General features: G+C 38.5%; 1 protein-coding gene across 1 annotated transcript in view; it reads right to left on the bottom strand.

Moving 5' to 3' along the window:
• The window catches only part of lekr1 (leucine, glutamate and lysine rich 1), a 71,961-nt gene extending 65,744 nt beyond the window's left edge, over positions 1-6,217 (bottom strand). The window contains exons 1-2 of the mRNA XM_058634392.1: positions 6,156-6,217; positions 2,332-2,432 (exon numbers count right to left, since the gene is read on the bottom strand). Coding sequence (XP_058490375.1) covers positions 2,332-2,432; positions 6,156-6,159 — 105 coding nt within the window. The 5' untranslated portion in view covers positions 6,160-6,217. The remainder of the gene's footprint in view (positions 1-2,331; positions 2,433-6,155) is intronic.
• Positions 6,218-12,024: the final 5,807 nt, after the last annotated feature.

Here is a 12,024-nt window from a genome sequence, read left to right as displayed (position 1 = left end):
GGAAGCCTGCTAGAGCAGATGACTGTTACTTAAAGTAAAACTTATGGAGATTCTTTTTGTAACCATTATTATTCTGCCTCTAATCTGTCTCTGTGAACAGAAATGATGTAACATTATTTGTATGCTGTGTCCTTCGTCTGAAAATGGGCTCCTGAGTGTTTGTGTGAATACACCAGCAGCACAAACATGTACGTATGTACTTGAGAGAGAGATGGCAAAACTCAATGTTTTCAAATATCTACAACTTAGAAGCTGAAACAGCACAGAGACAAAGTGAAGCCATAAACTATAGGAGTTAAAGAATGAAAACAGAAATAACAAAGGATCTCAGGAATGAGGAAATGTCACCATGCAATAGAAGATCTAAACTCTGCTATACCGAGAAACACTGAAAGGCTTAATCAGCATTGTGTGAACTCATTTGACTGGGGTTTGAATGTAGCACTGTTTATATTTAAAAGTTAATCATTATAGTTTTAACACTAATAATACCACAAAAAAACATATTACGATTTCAGTCAAATTTACTTTTTCTAGGGGAAAAAAAACACATGAAAAGGAAAGCCAGGTTTTTAGCTGGTGGCCATGAAGCACATCCCATCTTACATAATTTACTTTTAGATTTCATTCAATGACTGTCTCACATTTGCAGGTGTTTTCATGTGCTCTCAGTGTGTCCTTGTATATACACAACAAGTACAGTGCATCTATGTGTGTTCTTGTACCCGAAGTGTGTGTCGTGGGTGGGAGCCATGGTGTGAGAGTGAGTGTGTGTGTGTGTGTGTGTGTGTGTGTGTGTGTGTGTTTAACCGCAGTGCTCTCCTTCTCAGCAGCCCACCATTAAACCTTGGTGCCAGTCCTCTCCCAACACACCAGGATTAACAGCACTTAAATGGGCCTGTTAGCACACCACCTCCTCATTGCCTCCCACGCCGACTAACACACATGGCACTGCCCATAGCATTGAGCTTGCAATGTACTGCCTCTGTTGTTTTTTTGTTCTCTGCTCACCCCAAGCCACGTAAGCCTCCTCCAACAAACGCTGGTGAAGTGTACTCAGCGGGGGGCTAAGCCCAGAACATCCTCTACTTTACAGACCTTTCGGAATCTGAGTGGATGACGGAGGGAAGAAAAAGAGAAAGGGGAGGGAGGTGTATCCAGAGACTGATCAATCTGTCAGTCGCTCTATTGTCTCTCTTTCCTTCTGCTCTGTGTCTAGTTAGAATATTTCTCCTTGTGAAATAGAAGCAGACATGTACTGGAAAGCGATGGCTCCCACAGCAGAAATCAATAAATACAATGGATTCATATTTGAGTCTGTTGGCCGTGACACAGCTGGCAGAAAGATGGATGGACAGATGCACCGAGTTTGGTTGAAGGATGGGAGGTGTCATCTGTTAACAGACACGAAATGACCACCCTTCACATAGTGTCTGGGGGGAGGTGCATTTTTCACAGCCATCTACTGACCTGAATTACAAATTCCAGAATTTACTAGAGAGCAGAGGAAAGAGAAAACGGAGACAGACGGGAAGAGAGGACCAAATACAGAGATGAAACTCATTGCGTAATCATGTGCAAGTAGTTAAACAAACAGACTGCTGTAAACAAGCCATATTCATATGGGGAACTAAATTGACAGAGGGTTATTCTCCATATGGAGAGCTAATGACAAATCAGAGAACCCTCTCATAACCAGGCATGTATGATACTAAGGTAGCTGGATGTCACGTGAATATTAGAAATGAGTTAACTTTGCTAGAGGTATAAAATTTAACACATGGATTTATGTATTTTGAAATACACAATGACCTTTAGCTCCAACAATACTCAATGTGCTTCATGTTAAAAGGGAGAGAGAAAAAAAAGATATATCGCCTGCTAATTTACATTCATACCATATGGAATATCATATGAAAATATGTAAATGCCACCTGACATCCCCGAGGATAAGAGGCAACACGCAGCCACATGTTCTTTACCTTAAAACACATGGACGTTTAACAGACGAGGCAGTGTCACGTTCCATATTTGATGTACGTGGATGAATGCAGCATATGGAAAGAGTTAGTGTTGACAAACTCATCAGGGCGTAACAAATGTGTTTCCAACACACGCTTGTAAAAACGAGCGTGTTTTAACAGCATGTGTAGCGTCAGTATGGTCTTTTATAAACATGTGAAAGGTAACGCGTGCAACATGTGCGAGTAGAAAAGGATATTACACAGTATTCTTTCCTGAAGAATAAAGAGTCACTTCAAATAAAAAACTAAAAGCAGTGAGGGACTTGCCAAGCATTTTCTGGAACATGCTTTCTCAATCACCACCTACCTTTTTTATTTCTTCAGGCAGTGGGTAGATCGGAGGACAGAGAGGAACCGTCATCATTTCCTTCTTCTCCCCCTTCGCCTCGATAGATCTCTCCTTGTCTCCTGAAGAAAGCAGAGGAACAGCAGACTTAGCCGATGTTACTGTATATACTATTGTGTATCACGCTGTAAAAAGGTATTATCCATACTGATTCATTTTTTATTAAATTCATGCAAGTCATCATTTCAAGTCTAAATTTCTAGCCCTTGTGTAATAAAATATGCGAGGAGACATCATTAAATTGATTTGAGCAACTGCGCAAAAGCTGCAAATTCATTTCATTATCAAAACTGTTGGTGATTAATTGTGCTGTTCACACATAGCAATCCAATAATTACATTTTCCTGTATGAAAACCAGCTCTTTCAATTTACAGCACAATGGGCATCAGCAGAAGCTTCCAGAAGATGATAAACCATTCATCACAACACATAAAACTACGAAAAAACAGAGGTTATTATTATGATGATGATGATTTTTTTTAATAATTGTCTGTTTAATTATTTGGCCAATCATTCATGCAAGTTTACACATTTATGACCTAAAAGATTTGTTTGACACAAAAGTCTACTGCAGTGCAGACACACAACGCAGGTTGGAGAAAGACCATAACAGAAAGTGTTAAACTTACATGCATACATTACCCAGGAAAGTTGAATACCCTTTTCAGGAGAGTGGGAGTAACCTTTAAACCGACGAATAGCACTTAGCTACCAAGGTCAGTATAAGGATAAATACCTTAGCGTGATGTCCACCATATTAAATCCATTTGCTGTACACTTCATTCAATAGAGTAATCTGTCAAGCTTATGGCATTAAGTTTATAGACTGTAGATTATGGCATTTCACAGCTGAGGGCATCTTGTCTTCACAGTCATACATTAGTCTGACCTCCACGGCAAGATAACTCAACCTTCAAGTGACGGAACTTTTTCAATGAACAATACACATGTTGTTAAATTTTTTTAAAAAGGTCCAGTGGGTATGATGTATATATTTATTATTTATTTTTATTCTTATCAGGGAAAGTATACAAAAACATGAGGCTACTTTAGCTAATTTCCATCTGTAGTCCACAACACTCATTCAGTAGCAGCTTCCATTATACATTCATTATTCCCACCTACATTCAGAAATTAAGTGTATATGTATATGTATACATACATATATATATATATATATATACACATACACACACACACACACACACACAGTATACACACAGTATACACACATGAACATACCTAAAGTGCCATCATCATAAATCCCATTTAAATCCAATAAAAGATTCAGTTTGTCCAGATACTAGTGCAATTACAGACAATAAGCCAGGATTAGTGTGCACATATTTCTTAGAAACCATGCTTTGACTTCTCTGGAGAAGGTGATAACACTGTGCGCTAAAGGTTCTTAGTTAAAATTATTTTCACTTGGCAGAAACAGACTATAAATAAAATAACTATACTGATAATTGTTTGAGTGTACAATTTCCTGATTGTATGAATTGTTGTTTTCATAACCACAGACACCCATAATCAGGAGCGGATCTTTTTTTTTAAGTTTGATAATAAATAATAAATGATTGATAATATAACTGAAGGCTATCTGAGGTGAGAGATGTTCAGCTCTAACATGCAACTTCCCCAAATGTTGCTAAATCCTACACATTGTACCTTTAAATAATGCTCACAGTGATACCTCGTGTTGTAGAATTCTCTTGAGATGTAATAGCGGCCACAGAGGTGCAGGCAGTAATGTGACCTTGTCTGCAGGAGGTCGTGTGAGGAGACAGCAATGCAAGCCTCATCCAGCCTGTGTCTGTCTATTTGTTTGTGCATGCTCTTAGGGCATTTATCCATCAGCTCACCATTACTGAGGGAGAAGCATCACGCCAACTCAACACTTGACCTCAGATTAAATACCTCTGGCTAACTTAGAGGGCCAAAGGTCACCGCTATCAGATGGCCCCCATGCATGGCTGCATGCCAGACATTAAATGGCCTCGCAGACAATCTGAGGGAAATAGAGTGAGAGGACACACGGGAAAATCTATACAGCACAAGCACACAAGGATTTGGCCACAAGCACAATGCAGACAAATGTGCAGAACTTGTGCAAAAACAGGCAGGGTTAACATGATTTAATGTCTGGTCAAGCACTAGCATGTCAACAAGCTTGTGAACCATCTCTGTCTTCTGCACACACACCAGTGCAGACACACAACCCTATCCAATCAAAGAGCAGGCTTCATGCTCACGCACAATAATAGCCTGATTGCCCCCCTACTGTCTGCAGGCCCTGCACTTAAAAGAGGGCAGAGATCCCTTATTGGCTCACACACCACAGATAAATTAGTAGCTACCCGTGACAGCATTAAGAAGGCCGATGTAAGGGGCTGATTTCAAACAACAACTGTTGCCTCGTGACATTTTGTCCGTTTTAGCCCTGATTAAACTATTAATCAGTCTAATGTGAGAGAGGGAAGCTGTTCATAAACTCATCTGTTCTGCATGGATGCATGTCTGAGTCATGAGAGCAAAACATGCACAAACATATGAGGCACGGAGGGGGGAAAAAGCACTTAGAGGTGAAAACATTTTCTATAACATTATTTTTGACGAAAATAGACTTAAGAGAAATGACACGTCTAAAATCTACTCAAGTAAAAGCAAAAAAGAATAACTTAAAATTAACTCAAGAGTTCAAGTTACTTAGTTATTGTGTAAAAGCAGGGTGGATTCCATACATGTGAGATGCAAAAATGAAAGAGGGATATTAATCTGAAACTAGTTGTTAGTCCATTCTTACACAATTAAAACATGTTGATGCACAACATTCAAAACATTAAGGGAGGTATCATCCCATAAAACATTTCCAAACAATAAAGCCATTGAAGATGACATAAACTGTGGATTCTGTTGACCACCTCCTTTTATTCACTAACAAATACCAACAACAGTCATGATGCAAATCTATAAATCAAAGCAGATCGAGATCTAAAGTGTTGTGACTTCCCCTAAAAGACGACCAAACTCTACCCATCATTCACTGCAGTCGATGGGAAGCAGGATTGTTTTACTTGTGTTTTGTATTCACTATTTTTACTCAGTAACAGATGTGATTTAAAATGAAGCAAAATGCAATACTTCAAAACAAAACAAAATTGCAGATTTTTAAAAACTACTTTCAAAAGTACTAATATGCAAAAATGACTTGATTACAATAATTGAAGTAAATATTGTGTCTCCTATTTTACTGTTTTTATTTTGTGAGTTTGAAAGGGTCTTGAGAGTGTTGAATGTATTGTATTTTATTGTTGCAGCTGTCTCAACAAATCTATCTATCTATCTATCTATCTATCTATCTATAGTCATATAGATAGAACCGCAATATTAGTCATATTGCGGTTTTTTTTTATTAAGCATGATATCTAACAACAAATACTGCCTTTGTTTAATTGTCAGTCAAAAGGTGTGTGTCTGTAGGCCTATACTAGCATTTTGGTACATAACTTAAGTTGGAAACACATATTTATACATCACAGACACCTATAATGTCATTAAGTTGGACAGACAGCTTGAACCCATTACCAAAAATGGTGAATTCTAAGTTACACTGTCTAAGGTTTGATGTGCAACGAGCAACGTGCAGGTGTTTAGTCTTAAAACGCTAGCATTTGGACGACATGTAAACAAATCAGTGTACTCTCTCTCTCCTAGCTTAATATTTATTTAACTTTTTGACTGGACTTCCGTTGAAATTTGAGCAGACTAAATGTTTACCTACCCATTATTAGCAGCGTTCGGGAAAAAATAACCACAAAATACTTATTTTCCCACTGGATTGGTTTCCTGGCGTGCTGTGAACTCGCACCATGTCTGTCGCTATGGAAACGACGTAACAGCGGCACATATACACGCAGCACAGGAAGTCCAGTGACAGTATTATTTAAATGTATTTATTTTTAGTTTTCTTCCTGTATGTGTGGCTTATTGGCACTGAATCTGGACTACATATCTGTTTCATGTACATAGTTCAATTTTCTTCTTTATAAAGTTGAGGAAAAAAAGAACAGGAAGTCTACTAACCCACCAGGAAGAGCACCGGATGTTGTTTCTATCAAAATAAAAGCATAATATATGTGTATTTTCGAATATGGATTTCTTATTTTTCGGGTTTTCTTTTTCTTTAGAGGAAAGCTTTTACAAATTTGCAACGGTTTGAGATTTGAATCAAACAGACATAGAAATGTTGAGAGTTTGTCCGTATTACAGCGTGTTATCAAAAACGATCTTAATATTATCTTAATATTGATTCAAATGATTGTGACTATCACTTAGGCCATAACTGACTATGCTATGATCTATGTTGTGTTTTCAAATAAACACAATGAACAATAAACCTATATCATTAATATGTGATTAACAAAATGAAAGGTCATATTTTATTAGACATATTTTATTCAATTTCCTTTCAGCCAGAACAGAGTTTATGAAATATGATTTAATGAATTTGGTAAATAGAATAATTTGTCTCTCAGATCACTTTATTTACATTTTTGATCCATAATGCCTGTTAATCTTCATCAAAATCACTATAATTAACCTCAACTTTATTTTGTAATGCAGATCATTGCAGTTTCATAATTTTGCAAGTACTGTTCCACATGGCGAAAAACGGCCAGAACCGGATGGTTACATTTCTGTTGGTGTATTTCATTCAGCTACAGTCAACAAAGTTGCTTAATAATAGACATGCACTCTCTTGAATGTCAAAGTCTTTCCCACAACACAACACATATATTAAAACGATTTAAGACTTTAAACACATTTCTATTGGTTAAAAAAATAAATCATGACTAGGGTACTGTGTGTGAAATACAGACTCACAATGCTGGAAGTCACATTTGCTGAGCTCTGCTGCTTGCATGCACAGGTCGCACACCATGCTCTGTTTGGGTTGTGTGCATTTAATTCACTGCCTCAGAAGTAATGTGAAACAACGGCCAGACATTCCCACAGGGGCTTTTACAGGACCGATCGTTTTGTGGTAATAGATTGTTAACAAATGTCTTCAGACAGACATTCTTGTGAGTGTGTTTTGCGTGATATCATTGCCATCATTCTTCTGTGGCTGACCAAGGCAAACCTGTGAGAGAAACAAGGACAGAGATCTTTGGTATGATTTTCACTTGGGATGCATGCCATGCTATTTATGGACCCGTCAATGAATCGTGCAAACTCAGTCGCTGTAATGCAAATTGCACTCACCCACTCAAGTCTAGCCAACCATTCGTGTCTGTCTATCTGCCTCCACAGCAGAAAAAAAAAAATAGTCAACGTGACAAAAGGAGGGAATAATTTGCTGCACTCAGGCAGACAGCAATCAACCTCACACTATAAGAGGGGAGAGAGGGGAGGGAAGACGTGTCCTCTCCTCTCTATGTCACCCCTTCCTCTATTGAGTCTCACCCCTCAAATAGACTTTTAGCAAAGAGAGAAGGAGCTAATGATATTATGCAGAATTATAATGTACTCATTGCAATGAAATAGTCAAAGCATTAAAAAAAAATGGTTGCCTGGGCAGTGTTTTAGTGTTACCACAACAGCACCATCATTTTAAAGTAGTTTTCATATCCATATCACTTTAGCTGTTCTTAATTTGATCCAACCAGGTTAATAATATACAGTATGAGTACTGGAATTTGCTATGAAAAACAAAATGAATTTCTTCTTCATAATTGTTGGACTGTATTTTGGACGGTCTCTGTGATAAAAGTAAATTAACCTCATTAGGAGAGGTGCATCCAGTTTTTTGGGGCACTGAGCCTGCAGGGACCAGGAGCTTGGCAACTATTGAGTCTGTTTCCAGCACGCTATAGTGTGTGGGCAAGTGTAAAATGAAGCATGCTGAGTGTCAGCTTGCGTGCATGTGTGCGTGAGAGAGAGAGAGTGAGGAATGAAGACGGGGGGAGGGGCGGCGGGCGAAAGTGTGTGTATGCGTGTCTGTGTGTGCGTGCATGCATTTAAGAGGATGGAGGAGGGGGAGTATGACCCACTATTCTCTTTTTGGAATGAAATGATTGATATTGTTATGCCTGACATACTTGATGTACCACGTGTGGGACAAATCCGAATATGCCGTCTGAACTCAACCTGAATACTGTAGTACTGTATACTCCAGAAGATTTGGCAACTAAATCGTGTCTCGTAATATTAGCTCCTTTATAAGTAAAGAGAATATTCCTGAGAAGTTGTTTTAAAGTAGACTCACTGGTCCATTCCAATTCAACCTTTGAAATCAGTAGATGTTCATCTCCCTAAATATCTCAGAAGGAAAGTCTTGCAAGGTAGTTTTTGTCATCTAGATGAACTCTGTTTCAAAAGATGCCTTAAACGTAATTTTTACATTCCCCCATTTTGTGTTTTAGATAAAATGTATTATTGTTGTTGTCTGCAGGAGCACATATTATTATATTTTTGTAATCGGTGTATAGTCATACTGGCTTTTGTATAGTTCAGTGTTTTAGCTTCAAGATAGAGGCTTCAAATAAGTCAGCATTTGACTTTCTTCCTCTCCATGCACTGTTTTTGTTATTATTATGATGTGTGTGTATTTGATTGTTCAAAGAAAAAAACAAAATAAATAATAATAACAAAATCTAAATCAATTATTTGTCTGCCAACAGCAGGAACCTAAAATACACACAGACTATGAACAATCTTTCTTTCCTCTTCTACTTTGTATATTGTGATACAACTTTTATGGCATAAGCCTCCTTTACACTCACTCACTCATTCAGCTAATTCAAACAGCCTGTCCCACCCACTACTTTTCACAGAGCCGCTCGGATGTGAGTTGTTATTCTTGGTAGTTCTTTCTGATTGCACAAAATGGTTCTCTTTCTTGTGCACACACAATGTTCGACTATACAAGCCCTGTCCACTCCATATGAATGTAAGGCTTGTCCACCTGTTGCGTCACTGAGTGTGGTGCCTGGCCCGATTCTGTTTTGCCATCACTGGGCCTCTGTCACGAACGTTTTGTTTTTCCTCTTTTAATAAATCTAATCCCACATGCGACACTTGCTAAAAGATCACATCCACACAAACACAAACACACACACACATCAAGTCGGTCACTCGTGGAAATGTTCACATAATTTGTCAGTCCTCAGAATGTAACCTGGAGACATAAAAACAAATCAAATGACATATGAATGTACACATACATATACATATGTATGTATATATGTGAATTCATTTTTGAACTTATTTTATCTTAACTTTTCTGTGTTTAATTTATCTTCTTATTTAAAATGAGTGTTTTAAAGGCAATTACAAATAAAATGTATTATTATAAAGAAATCTTTCAAAAACCTATTAAAAACTAAAAATGTTATCATTATTTATTTGGCAAATAACAAATTCAACTTTGAGAGGGCATACTGTGCTTCTTCTCTGAGAAATTAATCAAGCATAACATTAAACCACTAAAACAAATGTCTCTGTTCAGGAATGCAAGTAAATAACTATAATTTGACATTTGAATCAAGGAATAATAGCGTGCCTTAGTGGGGGTTTTTCTGGGGGATTTTTGTAAAGCACAACAATTGAATGGATAATAATACTATACAATAATAATTATATTTCTGCATATTTTTAACATACACAAATATTTTGATAAGTAACAATACTGTTGTATATATAAATATAGATAAAGAACATTTATTTCATTTAATTTTTCAAACTATTGCAATACCGCTGGCCACCATGTGAGGCCACTAATGAGCATCATAGGCCATCCTGCAGTGAATCTATAACAAAGTACGTTTTGAGGTCGAATCTGTAAATGGGACCGTTTGATTGTGTTTGCCTCCCTCTCTCTCTCTGTCTCGCTGTCTCTCTGCTGTTTTATTAAGTGAGTGTGTAGGTGTGTGTGAGAGTGTGTGTGTTCGCGTGTGTACTGAATAGGTTTGCATGAGAGTCAGTGGGGTGACCCTGCTCTCGCACGCCAAGGCTTCTGTGGAACAAATACGACTGATGTCGTGACAGCGCTTCACGTCAGCGCTGCTGCTGTGCTGCAGCCGCCTGTGTGTGTGTGTGTGTCTGTGTCTGTGTGAGTCAGTGAGTCAGTGTGGGTTTAAAAGCAGCCAGGCACGCATTTACTCGTGTGTGTGTGTGCGTGTGTTTCCGCCTACGAGTCATATAAGGTTTTGTGAATATTCATAAACACTCACTGGTCACTTTATTCGGTACACCTGTTCAACTGCTTGTTAAATATACAATTGGCATCAAAATATGTAATATGTTTCCTTATTTTAGCTGAACATGTTTCTAACACTCTCTGAATCCATAGAAAGCTGTATTTGTATCCAAGGTAAAGGATAACATAGTTTGGTCACACCACTGCTATAACTTCTAGTACAAATGAAATGTCTAACTGACAGATGAAATATTCCACACTCACTGCTTGTTAGCCAGTTTGCTGTCTCTTTATTATTATACAAAATATTACATTTCACTGGCTCAGGTTTTGTGCAACATAAATAAAGGTAGTTTCAAAGTACACATTTATTTACAAAAATAAGATTATGTTAGGAACGGTGAATACACTGCTTGGACCCAAATGCACGAGACAGGAGGCACGATGAATGAATTCAAGGGTCTTTATTTTCCTCTTGAAAAAGGCAGGCAAAATCAAAATCGCTTCTTCACAGAAGGAACACAGGAACACTGTCAAATGCCAAGAGAACTGGGGACACTATATAGGGGAGAGGGAATCAAAGTGATTACTAAAGGATTACCAGGTGAAGTGCATGAGGGAATTAGGGAAGATGTGTCAAAACAACTGAGGAAACTGCGCGATAGGAAAACATGACATTTACCAAAATAAAAGGGTGAGTGAAAATCAAACCCACACCAAAAGTGACATGAACTTAACGTGACTTTAAACCTAAACTGACACAATAACTAAACTAAGCAAACAAAAACACTAACAGACTTGACGCTTCGTGACAGATTATAAAAGAGTTTACACCGATATTGCACTGTAAAGAAAGGCATAATAATGTGACTGTCTAACATTAGGGAGCATAGTGCAGTCTGCTCAGAGTTCACATATTGTGTGACACATTTCAAACATGAAGCTGTTGAGTTTTCAGGAGTGTGGGGGCAGGTGAATCTTTCGTTAGCTGTCAATCTTGGGGTTTCGTTGCTGATGTTGCCGAACCTTTTTCCCCAGAGGGCAGGAAGGAGACCAGTACACAATGGGGGGGGGGGGGGGGGGGGGGGTCCCTGCTGATGTTCTTAACTCTAGTCAGGCAGTGTTTTTTTGTGTAACATCCTGGGTTAGGGTTAGGAGGAGGAGGAGGTGATGCCCCAATGATCTTCTCCGCTGTCTTCACCACCACACAGAGATGCAGCGGGTCAGTCTGCTCTCTATAGTGAGAATGGGAACACTCGATGTGTTCTTACCCACCCGAACATACTCTGTTGGTGAGAAAGTGGAGCAGCCAGATGCCAAGTGATGCTGAAGCCCAGGAGGTCCAGTTTGCTAAGCAGGTGTTGTGGGGTGATGGTACTGAATGCTGATGAGAAGTCCATAAACAGCATTTGCACACATGTGTTCATCCTCTCCAGATGTGCCAGGCTGA

The sequence above is a fragment of the Solea solea genome, chromosome 7 (genome assembly GCF_958295425.1).
Source record: "Solea solea chromosome 7, fSolSol10.1, whole genome shotgun sequence".
In the NCBI taxonomy this organism is placed as follows: Eukaryota; Metazoa; Chordata; class Actinopteri; order Pleuronectiformes; family Soleidae; genus Solea; species Solea solea.
The sequence above is the reverse complement of the archived record's forward strand: the minus strand, read 5'-3'. Positions and strand labels throughout refer to the sequence as shown.